This window comes from Leucoraja erinacea, unplaced genomic scaffold, assembly GCF_028641065.1.
Source record: "Leucoraja erinacea ecotype New England unplaced genomic scaffold, Leri_hhj_1 Leri_459S, whole genome shotgun sequence".
Classification (NCBI taxonomy): Eukaryota; Metazoa; Chordata; class Chondrichthyes; order Rajiformes; family Rajidae; genus Leucoraja; species Leucoraja erinaceus.
Genome location: NW_026576360.1, coordinates 85,673 through 100,912, shown reverse-complemented (window position 1 = coordinate 100,912; position 15,240 = coordinate 85,673). Strand labels below are relative to the sequence as shown.

The 15,240-nt window shown below is 42.9% G+C and overlaps 1 protein-coding gene across 1 annotated transcript; it reads left to right on the top strand.

The window, feature by feature from the left end:
* The first annotated feature begins 1,590 nt into the window (after nucleotides 1-1,590).
* On the top strand, nucleotides 1,591-4,231 carry LOC129693884 (interferon-induced protein with tetratricopeptide repeats 1-like). Its single transcript, XM_055630625.1, has one exon. It carries the CDS (start codon nucleotides 1,732-1,734, stop codon nucleotides 3,148-3,150), a length of 1,419 nt encoding a protein of 472 aa, XP_055486600.1. The 5' UTR covers nucleotides 1,591-1,731; the 3' UTR covers nucleotides 3,151-4,231.
* The last annotated feature ends 11,009 nt before the right edge of the window (nucleotides 4,232-15,240 follow it).

Here is a 15,240-nt window from a genome sequence, read left to right as displayed (position 1 = left end):
TGCCACCAACATGGACAGTCTACTCTGGGGACTTACCCTCCCCTCTTAGAAGATCCAATGTTCTCTCCCTCATCATTGACTATAGCATCAGGGAGGCAACACACCATCCCAGAGTCTTGCCTGGAGACTGCTTCAGTTCAATTAGAAAATAATCAAATGCAGCTTGTCTAATGTGCTGACTACAGTGCATTCAGAAAGTATTCAGACCCCTTAATTTTTTCCAAATTTTGTTACGTTACAGCCTTACTTTAATATGGATTAAATTATTCTTCATATCATCAATCTACACACAATACCCCCTAATAAAAAAGCAAAAACAGGTGTTTGGAAATTTTTGCAAAGTAATTAAAAATAAATAACTGAAATATCACATTTACATAAGTATTCAGACCCTTTGCTATGACACTCAAAATTGAGTTTATGTTCATCCTGTTTCCATTGATTATCCTTGAGATGTTTCTACAAATTGATTGGAGTCCACCAGCGGTAAATTAAATTGATTGGACATGATTTGGAAAGGCACACACCTGTCTATATAACGTCCCACAGTTAACAGTGCATGTCAGAGCAAAAACCAAGCAATAAAGACAAATGAATTGTCCGTAGACCTCCGAGACAAGATTGTGTTCAGACACAGATCTGGGGAAGAGTATAAAACAATTGCTGCAGCAGTGCAGGTCCCGAAGAGCACAGTGGCCTCCGTCAATTGTAAATGGAAGAACTTTGGAACCACCAAGACTCTTCATAGAGCTGGCCGCCCGGACAAACTGAGCAATCGGGGGAGAAGGGCCTTGGTCAGGGAGGTGACCAAGAACCCAATGGTCACGCTGACAGAACTCCAGAGTTGCTCTGTGGAGATGGGAGAACTTACCAGAAGGACAACTATATCTGCAGTACTCCACCGATCAGGCCTTTATGGTAGAGTGAGGAAACCAGGCACCGCTCATCACCTGGACAATACCTTACCTATGGTGAAGCGTGGTGGTGGCAGCATCATGCTGTGGGGATGTTTTTCAGCGGCAGGAACTGAGAGACTAGTCAAGATCGAGGGAAAGATGAACGGAGCAAAGTACAGAGAGATCCATGATGAAAACCTGCTCCAGAGCATTCTGGACCTCAGACTGGGTCGGAGGTTCACCATCCGCCAGGACAACAACTCGAAGCACACAGCCAAGACAACGCAGGAGTGGCTTCATGACAAGTCAGTGAAAGTTCATGAATGGCCCATTCAGAGCCCAGACTTGAACCCGATCTAACATCTCTCGAGGGACCTGAAAATAGTTGTGCATTGATGCCCCTGAGAGAGCTTGATAGGATCAGCAGAGAAGAATAGTAAAAATTCCCCAAATACAAGTGTGCCAAGCTTGTCGTGTCATACCCAAGAAGACATGAAGGCTGTAATCGCAGCCAAAGAAGCATTAACAAAGCACTAAGTAAAGGGTCTGAATACTTATGTAAATGTGATATTTCAGTCATTTCTTTCTAATTACTTTGCAAAAATTTCTAAACACCTGTTTTCGTTTATTTATTACGGGGTTTTGTGTGAAGATTGATAATAAAAAAGAATAATTTAATCCATTTTATAATAAGGCTGTAACGTAACAAAATGTGGAAAAAGTGAAGGGGTCTGAATACTTTCTGAATGCACTATATTTGTGAGATTGAGGGACAGACCAGCTTCACGTGGTCTGACATGGAATTTGATGAATTTTCTTCTCTTGCAGCAGCAGAATGGGAGATTTGTTGAAAGAGAAGCTCGATCAGCTTCAGTGTCACTTCACGTGGAGCCCACAGAAGGAGACCATTGACCTGGATGATATGGTGTACAGATTACAAGATGCCATAATCTTTGCAGATAAATATCAAGCTGCATCCTACAACCAACTCGCTTTTGTAAACTGCCTGCAAGGCAACAGTGAGGAAGCTATTCAAAACTTAAAGGAAGCTGAAAAGATTCTGAGGGAGAACCACAAAGATGCATTTGAAAGAAACAGCATCATCACCTATGGAAACTATGCCTGGGTGCATTACCACATGGGACAACTGGACAAGGCCCAGTCCTACCTCGACAAGCTGGAGATGATCTGTAAACCACTCACTGATGGTCCGCGCTATACAGCAATGATACCTGAAGTGTATGGGGAGAAGGGATGGTCATTGTTGAGTTCTGCTGCTCCACACTATGAGGAGGCTATGAAATGTTTTGAGAAAGCTCTGGAGGAAGATCCCAATAACACGGATTGGATCATGGGCAAAGCAACTGTTCTGTCCCGTCTGGAATCATTTTCTGGAACCCCAGAGAGTCGTGAACCAAATCAGTCAGTGAATTATCTGCAGCGTGTACTGGAGCTAGATCCAGATGATTCAATGGCCATGGTGCTGCTGGCCTTAAAATTGAAAGATGAAGCAAATAAATTAGTTGAGCAAGCATTGCAGAAGCGCAGTACGGATCCATATGTGCTTCGCTATTCGGCAAAATTTTACAGAGAGCAAGGAACAGTGGAGAAAGCAATCAATCTATTCAAGCAAGCGTTAGAATTAACTCCACATTCGTGCTTCATACACCACCAAATTGGAATATGTTATAAAATTAAACTAGAAAACCTTGGTAATATAAATCCTCGCAGCCCCGCAACTCCGCAGCAAACTGAGTTGATCAGTTTATGTAAATATCACTTTGGAAAAGCCTCTGAGTGCCGTCCACGGTCAGCTATTAGACCAATGTTGGACTTAGCCAAGGTTTACAAAATAGATGGAGAGTATTCTAAGGCTGAGGAGATCTACAATAATCTGTTGAAATTGGAGGACATCCGTCCAGAAAACATGCAGCAGATATGTTTCGAGGCTGGGTCATTTAAACTGTATCAGAAAAGATCGGAATCAAGTGCCATCAGCCTATTTCTGAAAGGGGTGAAGATTGAATATGATTCAAAAGATCGGAAAAAGTGTAAGAAAGAATTGGAGAAGTGGGCAGATAACAAACTTCCCAATGCTCCACGTGACAGCAAACCTTTTAGTGTGAGAGGGTTACTGTATAAGATGGATGGGAACAAGTCCAAGGCTATTGAATGCTTTGAAAAGGCCTTGAAGATTGATCATGAGAATGAAGAATATCTGAGTGCTCTTTCAGAATTACGTCTTAGTGATTGAGCACCACAAGGATGCTTATAATATGCACCAATTTCATCTGATCTAAGGAGAGGTTTGGTGATGTGTGTGTTTTACTGATTATATTCTGATAGCATCATCTTTGAATGAAGGCTCTACTTATCAGTGTGAAGTTTTCAAAATGATCTTGTGTTTCACTTAAACATTTAAAAATAATTAGTCTACTTTAAAAAATAATAACACCTCAAGCAAACCAATCAAATGGAATTTAGTTGTGTAAGTGTGGAATTTGTGTTTAGTGTGGAAAGATGGGAATTGGTAAATTGAAGCACGTGGAACCAGATATCATTGATGCTCCTGGCAAGTTTCCTCATCTAAGTCTTTCACTTTAATCATTTACTCTTTATTTTTTGTTGTTTCTGAATGCACAATTATAACTTTGGCATGATTTAATTTTCAGGATCATTATAAGATGTCCTACATTGACATGTCTATTAATTAAAGCTTCAAATCAGAGATTGGTTCTGCCACAAACAAATCGAAGGAACACACAAAGAACAGATCCTTAAAGTGTGCATCCTGCTACAGGGAGTGACGGAGGAAAGGCTGGGGAGGGGGTCTGTTGGGGAGGGGAGGGTACCAGGATAATTAATGGGATTTCAAGAGATGATATTATTGATAAAGGAAAGATTCAAGTTGACATTATCAGGCATAATAATTAATCAAGGACAATGTAGCTACAAAACTCTAATCCAATTTGAAAATACCAATGGATTGGTAATGGAACCAGAAATTGGAAGTGATTAATGGAAAGATGAACCCTTCCACGTGGCCATCCCCAACAGTGTGGATATAGCCAGATGGCATTCCTGTAATACTTTGTACTATAATGACTATAATACTTTATACTCTGTAACTTTGGCCAGAAACGTGGCGACTCTTTGTGTACTTTGTGTATTGTATGCTAAATAAAGAATTTCACTGCACCCAAGTACATGTGACAATAAAGTATCATTGAATTATTGAATCGTTCAACCCTCTGTGTAAAAAAACATGCCCCGCATATCTCCACTATACTTTACCCCATCACCTAAAAACTATGCCCTCTTATGTTGAACATTTCTGACTGTCTGCCCTAACTATGCCTCTCATAAGTATATATTATTCTATCCTCTCATCCTCTGATGTTCCAGAGAAAACAATCCAAGTCTATCCAACCTCTCCCTGTAGATGAAACCCTCTAATCCAGGCAGCATTCTGGTAAACTTCTGCACTCTTGCTAAAGCATCCACATTTTTCCTGTAATGGGGCCACCAGAACTGCATGCAATTGCAGACAATTGTGGACATAGCCCAGACCATCACACAAACCAACCTTCCTTCCATTGATCCCATCAACACTTCACGCTGCCTCAGCAACACCACCAGCATAATCAAGGATGAGTCTCATTCCGTTTTCTCCTCTCTCCCATTAGTCAAGAGGTACAGTAGTTTGAAAACGCATACCTCCAGATTCAGGAGCAGTTTCTGCGGCCTTGTTATCAGGTAATTGAATGGTCCTTTCATAAGCTAGAGTGCAGTCCTGACGTCCCATCTACCTCATTGGAGACCTTTAAACTATCTTTAATCTCACTTTATCTTGCACAAAATGTTGCACCCTTTACCCTTCATCTGTACACTTGCAGGTTGATTGTAATCATGTATAGTCTTGTCATTGACTCGAAAGCATGCAAACAAAAGTGTTTTACTGTACCTCAGTACACATGACAATGATAAATTAAACTAAAAAGTAATGGCCATTGATTGATTTAGTACAAATGATGGTTTGTGATCCAGGTAAAGGCTGATTCATTCTATATTTGAGAGTGGGATTTGCAGTTTCACAGATTCATTTGCATCTCAACGCACAGTCTTACTCAGTTTTTGCTGGGCCGATGGGGAATAAAATCCACAGTTGGATCAGAATAAATTAGTCTGAAAGTTTCTCTAGTTATGCAGGCCCAGAAACATTGCTCAAAGAATCAAAAATCAGTAAAGCTGCATGTGCTGGAAATGTGAAATAAGAATAGATGATGTCAAGTTAACAAATTCAACGTTGTCTTTTTCTTTGGGAAACAAAAATGCTGGAGAAACTCAGCGGGTGAAGCAGCATCTATGGAGCAAAGGAAGAGGTGACGTTTTGGGTCGAGACCCTTCTTCAGACTGATGTGGGGGTGGGGGTGGTCGGAAGAAGAATGGAAGAGGCGGAGACAGTAGGCTGTGGGAGAGCTGGGGAGGGGAGGGGAAGGAGGGAGAAAGCAAGGACTACCTGAAATTGGAGAATTCAATGTACATACCGTTGCGGTGTAAACTACCCAAGCGAAATATGAGGTGCTGCTCCTCCAATTTGCGATGGGACTCACTCTGGCCATGGAGGAGGTCCAGGACTGAAAAGACGGATTCGGAATGGGTTGGGGAGTTCAAGTGTTGAGCCATTGGGAGATCAGGTTGGTTAATGCGAACTGAGCGGAGGTGTTGGGCGAAGCGATCGCCAAGCCTGCACTTGGTCTCAACAATGTAGAGCAGTTGACATCTAGAACAGCGGATGCAATAGATGAGATTGGAGGAGGAGCAGGTGAACCTCTGCCTCACCTGGAAAGACTGCTTGGGTCCTTGGATAGAGTCAAGGGGGGAGGTAAAGTGACAAGTGTAGCAATTTATTTCTAATTCTTGCTCCATTCCTGCTGCCTGACCTGATTGTTTCCAGCATTCTCCACTTCTTACGCACGGCATAACTAGTTGTGAATAATTGAAAGAAGTGCAATAGTAGAACACAAAAATACATGAAACTCAGAGCAGGAATGGAAACCTGGCCCTTCTGACCTGCTCCATCATTCCAAATGACCATGACGGATCTATGCTGGCCTTATCTCCTCTTCTGTAGTAAGTCCCCCATCAAATCAACTCCAGTTTATTGTCAAATGCACAATTACAGTGAGGTCCAGGTACGATGAAAAGTTTGCAATCAGCAGCATCACAGGCACACAAACTCAGACAACACCCAAACAGCTTAAATTATACATAAACTCTGCAAGATAGCAAAATGAAAAAGACGGAAATAAATCAAAGACATTAGTGCAAAACACTATTGGAAAACAAATCCATGGCAGCGCAAGAGGTCCATAGTGTTCCTTAGTTGGGGTCGGATTCAGATTGTGCAGATTGGTTCAAGAATTGGGAAAGTAGCTGTTCCTGAAACCAGTCGTGTTGGACCTCATGCTCCTTCTGCCCGCCCGATGGTTGATATGAGAAACGACAAGATTTAAAATATGCCCCAGATAGAACAATTAAATTCTTACTTGCAGCAGTACAACAGAATACGTCAAAATAGTACACTGTAAACAATATAAAGAACAAGATATATATATTATACACACACTGCACGGTTTTAATTTTTATATTTATATATATATATATATTTACACACACACACACGCATGCACGCACGCATGCACGCACGCACGCACGCACGCACGCACACACACACACACACACACACACACGCACACACACACACACACACACCTGGGCTTGCACCCTGCTCAGGCGGCTCCCATTAAATGCTGCTAATTCACCCAGCACATTACCGCCCCGTTACTTATGCAAGATGCAAGATGTGTTTATCGTCACATGTACCATAAGGTACAGTGAAATTCCAGTTACCATACGACCACACCAAGTGAAAAGCAGTAAGATATACAATCACATCAAATTAAATATATCATAAACATCCGCCACATTGGCTCCACATTCCTCACTGTGATGGAAGGCAATAAAGTCCAATCTCTCCCTCTTTATTCTCCCGCGGTCGGGGCTGTTGAACCATCTGCGGTCGGGGCCCTCAAAGCTCCCGCAACTGGCGATCCGAGGCCCTCGTGTCGGGGTGATGGAACTCCCACGCCGGGACGGTTGAAACTAACCACGGCTTGGAGTCCCGACTCAGTCTCTAACCAGCGACCACGATGTTTAAACCAGGCTCCACGATGTTAAAGATCACAGGGACGCCCGCGGTTGGAGCTCTCCACAGTCGATCCCCAGCAAGGGGATCGCAGCTCCATGATGGTAAATCTGCGCAGCGCCCGTGTTGAAGCTCCGGGTCGGTCTCCGGGAGAGGCCGCTCTGCTCCACAATGTTAGGCCGCAATGGGGGACGGAGATACAACACGGAAAAATCACATCGCCATCGAGGTAGTGCAGCTTGTAATGGAGCCAGTGGATGTAGTGTATCTAGACTTTCAGAATCCTTTGATAAGGTCCCGCACGGGAGACTGGTGACTAAAATTAGAGCACATGGTATTGGAGGTAGGGTGTTGACATGGATAGAAAATTGGTTGGCAGACCGGAAGCAAAGAGTAGGAGTGAACGGGTCCTTTTCAGAATGGCAGGCAGTGGCAAGTGGAGTGCCACAAGGCTCGGTGTTGGGGCCGCAACTGTTTACCATATGTATTAATGATATGGATGAGGGAATTAGGAGCAACACTAGCAAGTTAGCGGATGACACAAAGCTGGGTGGCAGTGTGAGCTGTGAAGAGGATGTTAGGTGGTTGCAGGGTGCCCTGGACAGGTTGAGTGAGTGGGCAGATGCGTGGCAGATGCAGTATAATATAGATAAATGTGAGGTTATCCACTTTGGCGGCAAAAACAAGGGGGCAGATTATTATCTCAATGGGGTTAGGTTAGGTAAGGGAGAGGTGCAGCGAGACCTGGGCGTCCTTGTAGAACGGTCACTGAAAGTTGGCGTGCTGGTACAGCAGTCAGTGAAGAAAGCTAATGGAATGTTGTCCTTCATAACAAGAGGGGTTCAGTATAAGAGGAAAGAGGTTCTATAAATATATCCTATCTGTGATTCACACCATTTTATCTGGATAGTTATATGGACGGGAAGGGAATGGAAGGTTATGGTCTGAGCGCATGTATATGGGACTAGGGGAGAATATGTGTTCGGCACGGACTAGAAGGGTCGAGATGGCCTGTTTCCGTGCAGTAATTGCTATATGGTTATATGGTTACTTCTATCAGGTTTTGCTGCAACATTCCAGCATTCCAGAGAAAACAATACAAATCTGTATAATCTGTACATCTGTAGCTAATCCCCACTAATCCATGCATCATCATGGTAAACTTCCTCTACATTCTTGTCAAAGCTTCCACGTCATTCCTGTAATGGGGCAACCAGACCTACACACAATACTCCAAATGTAACCTGTAAATCTGCATCATGACGTCCTGTATCTTCAACATATTTGGTAATAAGCAAGTATACTATATGCCTTCTTCATCAATTTATCTACTTGTGTTGCCACTTTCAAGGAGTTATGGACTTGGACCCCAAGAGGGGACTGATATCCTCTCTGTAAACCAATGCTCCTAAGGGTCAGGCTGTTAAATGTAGATTTTCTCATTACATATGACCTCCCAAATTGCAACACTCACACTTGCTCAGATTAAACTCCATCTGCCATTTCTGCACACGTATGTGTTGCTGATATATACCCTGCTGTATACTTTGACAGCCTGTCTCAGTCTGTGACCCCAACACTCAGTAATGTTCTCTTCAAACATACTAACCAACACATCTACATTTACAACCACGTCAGTTATATATATATATATCACAAACAGCAGAGATTCCAGCACAGATCCCTGTGGAATACAAAATCCTAAGGGATGGCACAGTGGTGCAGCTAGTAGAGCTGCTGCCTCACAGCGCCAGAGGCACAGGCTCCATCCTGACCTTGGGACTGTCCATGTGGAGTTTCTACCTTCTCCCTGTGACTGTGTAGGTTCTCCAATTTCCTCCCACATTCCAAATAAGTGCAGGTGTATAGAATAATTGGCCTCTGTAAATTGTCCCTAGAATAGTAAGATTAAACGAGAACTTACCAGTTCAAAGTTTGATCTGTATTTTATGAGGAGTAACGTTGAGGGAATACATGAAGAGCCCGCTAGTCCATATGCGCATCATTCTTCAAAGCAGCGGTGTGAATCACAGATACCTGTAATGACTTAAACATAGTAAGATTAGAGAAAAAGATGCCAGTCAAGTTTATGATCCAGGGTGGGAGCGGAGGGCATGTATTCCCTCAAAGTTACTCCTCATAAAATACAGATCAAACTTCGAACTGGTAAGTTCTTGTTTAATCTTACTATTTTACTTCGGAGTCACGTGAGGGACTCCATGAAGATTTCAAAGCTCTGTGATTCTTGCCGTGGACGAGTCCATGACACACATCTGCCTTGGTATAGGGGAGAAATATATTCGACATCCAGGGCTGCAGCTACGTCGGCAGCATACAAGTTGGATGTTCCATTGGATCAGATCCTCAAGACGGCAGGATGGTCATCAGAAGGCACTTTCCGTAAATTTCCGTATGTAGATGCAACAAACAAATTTATTAACAAAATAAATCATAAAACCCCGTATATTCATGGGGACAAATTATATTACAGAACTTAAAATAGTTCTTGATAAAGTTCCAGTTTCCTCCACTGGTTTATTATAAAATTTACGGAAAGTGCCTTCTGATGCCCATCCTGCCGTCTTGAGGATCTGATCCAATGGAACATCCAACTTGTATGCTGCCCACGTAGCTGCAGCCCTGGTGGAGTGAGATTTAAAACAATTAGTATCTATACCTGCTTTAGTAAGTACTTGTTTTATCCATTTGGAAATGGTTTGTTTTGTTATTCGTTTATGAGGCTGTCTGTGGCTAATGAGCAGTGCCTTTTTTGTGCCTCTGATGGTTTTGGTTTGGTTAATGTATTCTTTTAGATGTGTTACCACACACAGTCGCTCATCTGCAGGGGAGTTATTGAAAATCACTTTTAGGCCTGCCAACCCCTGTCTGTTCTGTTTTACCAGTTCTTGGATGTAAAAATGTAAATTTCCCTGCGAACTGGTCATGTTATCCAGCCTCAATTTGTGTAGGGAGTGTGCGCTTTGTGCTGTGACCAAAGCCATCAGCATGACCGTTTTTAAGGTCAAAGTCTGTAATGACAGGCTAGTGGCTGGAGTCCAGTTCCTTAGTAGATTCAGAACGATGCCAATGTCCCATATATGGGAGTATCTGGCCTTAGGAGGGTTAGCATTGAATATGCCCCTCATGAGCTTGGTTACCAACGGGTGTGACCCCACAGGCTGTCGTTCCGTTTCTCTCCAGAGGTAGCTAGACAGGGCACTTCAGGCACAGTTGATGGCGCTGTACGTAAGTCGTTCGTCATGGTGTAAATTTACCAGAAATTTCAATACCGGTTGAATGTTCGTAGGTCTGTGGATAATGTTGTTCTGGTTGCAATACCTGTGCCATTTTCTGATATATACTAGGTATTGATTTTTTGTTGACTCTCGTGGGCTCCAGCGATCATGTTCATAGCTCTCGTTGTTAAGCCCAGGTGTAATAAAGGAGCTTTCAGACTCTACAAACCAAAACGTTAATGTGACGATGACAAGGATGACTTGTCCTAGTTGCTGGATTTACCAGTAGATCCGGTCTGTGTTGAATGGTGATGTGAGGTTCTAATATCATCTCCTGTACCACTGGGAACCATGGTTGGGTAGGCCAATCAGGTACTATTAAGATACCAGACGCAGAGTCTTGTCTTATCTTACTTAGTCCCCGACTGATGAGGCAGAAGGGAGGGAATGCATAAAATAACAATTTCCCCCAATGCAGCGTAAAAGCATCTGTAGCTGCTGCCCCAGGGTCTGGTTCCCATGATACATGTTTTGGCACTTGGTGGTTAAGCCTGGATGCGAATAGATCGACATCTGGTGTTCCGTATCGTGCTGTAATTTCAGCAAATACTTTTTTGTCCAACATCCATTCGATGTTCTCATTGAATTTGCGTGACCTGGTGTCTGCCACTAAGTTTTGTCTACCTGGTAAGTAGGTAGCTGATATCCAAATTCCTCTGCGGATACACCATTGCCAGATCTTGTTTGCCAGATTGTCACATGATGTCGATTTGTTTCCACCCATGTGTTTGATGTATGCTACCACAGTGGTGTTATCAATTTGTAATCTCACATGCTGGTGAGATAACCCTAAGCAATATGACTTAAGGCCGTGAAAAGCTCCCAACATTTCTAAATAATTTATGCCCAAAGTGTGTAGTAATGATGACTCCTGTTCATTCCATCTCCCACCACAGCTGGTGATGGAATCCGTGGCACCCCATCCGAGAGCACTAGCATCCGTTTGTAGTGTGATAGATGGATTGCTGATAATGATTGGATTGGAACAATGCCTAATGTTTTCTTTCCACCATTGTAGTTCTAATATGTCTTCTTTTGGTAGTTCCATAGGTCTATCAAAATGACCTCCATTGTATTTCAGAGCTCTTATTTTTGCCCTTTGCAAATTCTGATAATATAAAGGTCCGAATTGTGCAGCTGGAAAAGCTGCTATTATCTTGCCAATCATTCTCGCCACCTGTCTAATAGATGGTTTTCTAATCCACATTTTAACAGTTGGTGTGGTTGTATTTTTCCAAAATTTAAGTATCAATTTCTTTCCAATTATTAACCCATAATTTAAAAAAACATTTTGATCTTTATTTAAATTGGTATCTTCTCCTATTATTCCAATTATAATCCATTCCGTTTTGGGTTCTATTCTTGACTTGAAAATCTTTGTAAATATATCAAATATATCACTCCAAAATGTATTCAACTTTGTACATCCTACAAATGAATGTGTTATATTAGCGTTTTGAAACAAACATTTATCGCATCTGGGAGAGACGTTTGGATAAAATTTATTCAACCTCGTTTTTGAATAATATAGTCTATGTAATAATTTGAATTGAATTAAATTATGTCTTGCATTAATAGAACAGTTATGTGTATTCATCAAATACTTTTCCCATCTATCCTTCGAGATCTTTATCATTAGCTCTTGTTCCCAATCTTCCCTTAATGCTTCTGTTGAGGGCGATTCTCTATTTAATATATTATTATAAAAGTATGATATTAATTTTTGTGAATCAGCCTTAATATTCATTTGCTTCTTCTAAAGGATCTAAAAATATAGTTTGAAATCTATGTGTATATTTCTTCATAAAGTTACATACCTGTATATATTTAAAATATTGATTATCCTTGTTTTACCCTTTTGCCCAATATAAGTATATCATCCAAATAAGCCATCACAATGTGTTTATGTTCCCGTAGGAAAGCTAAGGCTGGTTTTAATATTTTAGTAAATAACCTAGGTGCAGAAGTAAGACCATTTGGTAGTGCTCTGTATTGCCAAAGTTGATCCATCCAATTAAATTTCAAATAACGTCTGTGGTCACCTGTTATGGGTACTGAGTAGTAAGCATCTTCTAAATCAATGCTTGCCATGTAGTAACCTTTGGAGATTAATAGTTTAGCAGTAGCAAAGGTTTCCATTTTGAAATGAATATATTTTACAAAAACATTCAAATTACTCAAATCTATGATGATGCAGCAACCACCATCTTTCTTATGTTTAATAAAAATGTTGGACACGAATTCTAAAGGTTCGTGTTGGGTTTATTCAATTATCCCCATTTTATGGAGTCTCTGCAGTTCAACATGTGCTTTTGCTTCATCTTTGCCCTTAAGCCTGAACACTCTGTTCGGTACATGCTGGACTGGAGGATTACGTGGTTGTAAGAACTCTATCGTGTATTCCTGGATACTGCTTAGGATATAAGTATCTGATGTTAACTTATACCATGCACCCAGAAAGCATGGTGTAATGTGCCACCAACACCCATGCTTTTGTTAATAAGTAAGGGACCAGACCTACCTACCTCTATGGTTACCAGTGGTCTTATTTCTTCCCTTGTCCCCGAGGGCGTTGAGGCCCCGGTGTCTTGATTTGTGTTGTAGATGGGTGCATCTTCCACGAGGGCCGGTCCATGTCCTAAAAAAGACTGCTGTTGGATTGGTCTTGCCCTCGACTGTTCCCCGGAGTAGTCCTTGCGACCCATGAGTGTATAGGGGTGGTACTTCTGGGGGTGGCGTTTGGTTGCTTTTATGATTCCCAGGGCTTTGGATTCTTCGTCCAAATCTTTTACCTGTTTTGGTAGGTCCCCTCCAAACAGGTAAGTCTTTTCGGTGGTTGTTTCCTTTCTGCATAATCCTGCAAATTTTGGGTCTAGTACTGGCTGTATGCTCTTCTTTCTGATATTATTTAGTTCATATTGTGTATTGCAGAAGAGGGCCAGGGCATCTTTCTGGTGTTGATTCATATCTTCCTCATCCAGGGTTCGTGTGAATGCTGTTATCCCTGCGGTGAGGGTTTTAAGTACTTTTTGCAGGAGGACATCCCTTGTCCTGATGCTTGCTCCTACATGCTTCCAAATACATGTGTTCACGGTTGGGACATTAAGGGATTTACAGTTTCCAGGTTGCAAGTGACGACCCCATGGTTTCAATTAGGGCTTGTCCCTGTAGCTGGTTCAGGGACATGTAATTAATACTTGCTGCTAACCTGGGTGGTAAATTATCCCCTGTGAGTTCTGGTTTCGCGAACTGAGCCACCATTTCAAGTAAGTTCCCACTCACTCCTTGCACTGAGTTTTCCATCAGTTCCTGTTCAGGGTCAGTCCAAATCTGCCCTGCTATGCTGTCCTGGGAGGCAATATACACCGAATACAGCCCTGAATAAGGTACTGCAGAGGGGCTGAATGTCTGCCCAGTAGAGCCAGACCCCCTCTGGAGTATTGCCTCCAGCAGCCGCTCCATTTTCGTCCAGTGCTCTCGGGCACATGGCTCTTGCGGCTTATCCTGGACCAGCTGCCGCTCCAACAAGGTACAGAGCTTTCGAGCGCTGATAGCGCGCGGTCGCTGGTCCCGCAGCTCAAATGCGTTCCATTGATCTTGGTCACTGGTCGCTTGCTGCTCCTCCAATTTCTTCAGCCCCACAGGCCCCTGAGCGTAGGTGGCTTGGGGCTGTTCGAAATCCGAGTCGTCCGAAAGAACGGCTCTGTCGGTTTTACGTTTAGCCTTTCCACCCGCCGGTGGTGAGGCTAACTCCGGCACAGGTGCTCCCGACAATGGAGACAGCCCTGCCATCTGCCGCCGCTGGCTGCCCGTTCCTGCACGGCTCTCCCCCGCCAGCTTTTTTGCAGCTTTGGTTCGTCTTCTGTCCATCCTAGAGGTAAGAAAAAACGTAGATCTCTTTCCTGTCTTCGCTGGTTTTATACACCAGCCGTTTAGGAGGAACGTCCTTCCTCCATCGTAATGACTCGTGCAATGTGTGTAGCGTAATAATGCGCATGCGGACTAGCGGGCTCTTCATGGAGTCCCTCACGTGACTCCGAAGTAAAATGTAAGGAATGGATGAGAAAGTGGGATAACATAAATCTAGTGTGAATGGGTGTTCAATGTTCAGTGTGTGTACACGGTGGACTGAGGGACCTGTTTCCATGTTGTATCTCTAAACTAAACTAAACTGAACTACTCTGGTCAGAGACATCAGTCTGCAAATTGTCCTTTTACCACAACCCTCTGTCTTATAACAGGAAGTCAGTTCTGAAAACATACGATCGAATCACTGTTAATCCTGAGCATCTTCATCTTCTGAATCAGCCCATCACGAGGGATTTACCTTCCACAACTGACGTGAGGTTCACTGTCTTGGTATAAATATAAATTGTCCCTAGTGTGTATAGGATAGTGTAAGTGTGTGGGGATCACTGGTCGGTACAGACTCGGTGGGTCGAAGGGTCTGTTTCCGCGCTGAATCTCTAAACTAAACTAAACTCCCCATATTTACTTTGCAGGATCTCATCCTTTTTGCTATTTACATCATTTGTGCCAAGATGCACAATGATGTCCGGCTGCTCACCCTACCTGTTGAGAATGTTCTGCAGCTGCTCAGAGACATCTTGGACCCTGGATTAGGGAGACAACACACCATCCTGGAATAGACCAAAAATGCTGGAGAGACTCAGCGGTGAGGCAGCATCTATGGAGAAAAGGAGTAGGCGACGTTACAGGTCAAGACCCTTCTTCACCACAACCTTGAAGAAGGGTCTCGACCCGAAACATCACCTACATAAACCTGTTGAATTTCTCCAGCATTTTTTGTCTACTATCGGTTTTTCCAGCATCTGCAGTT

Bases quoted from the DNA above. Each gene is read 5' to 3' on its own strand.
- LOC129693884 (XM_055630625.1), top strand. From the start codon at position 1,732: ATGGGAGATTTGTTGAAAGAGAAGCTCGATCAGCTTCAGTGTCACTTC.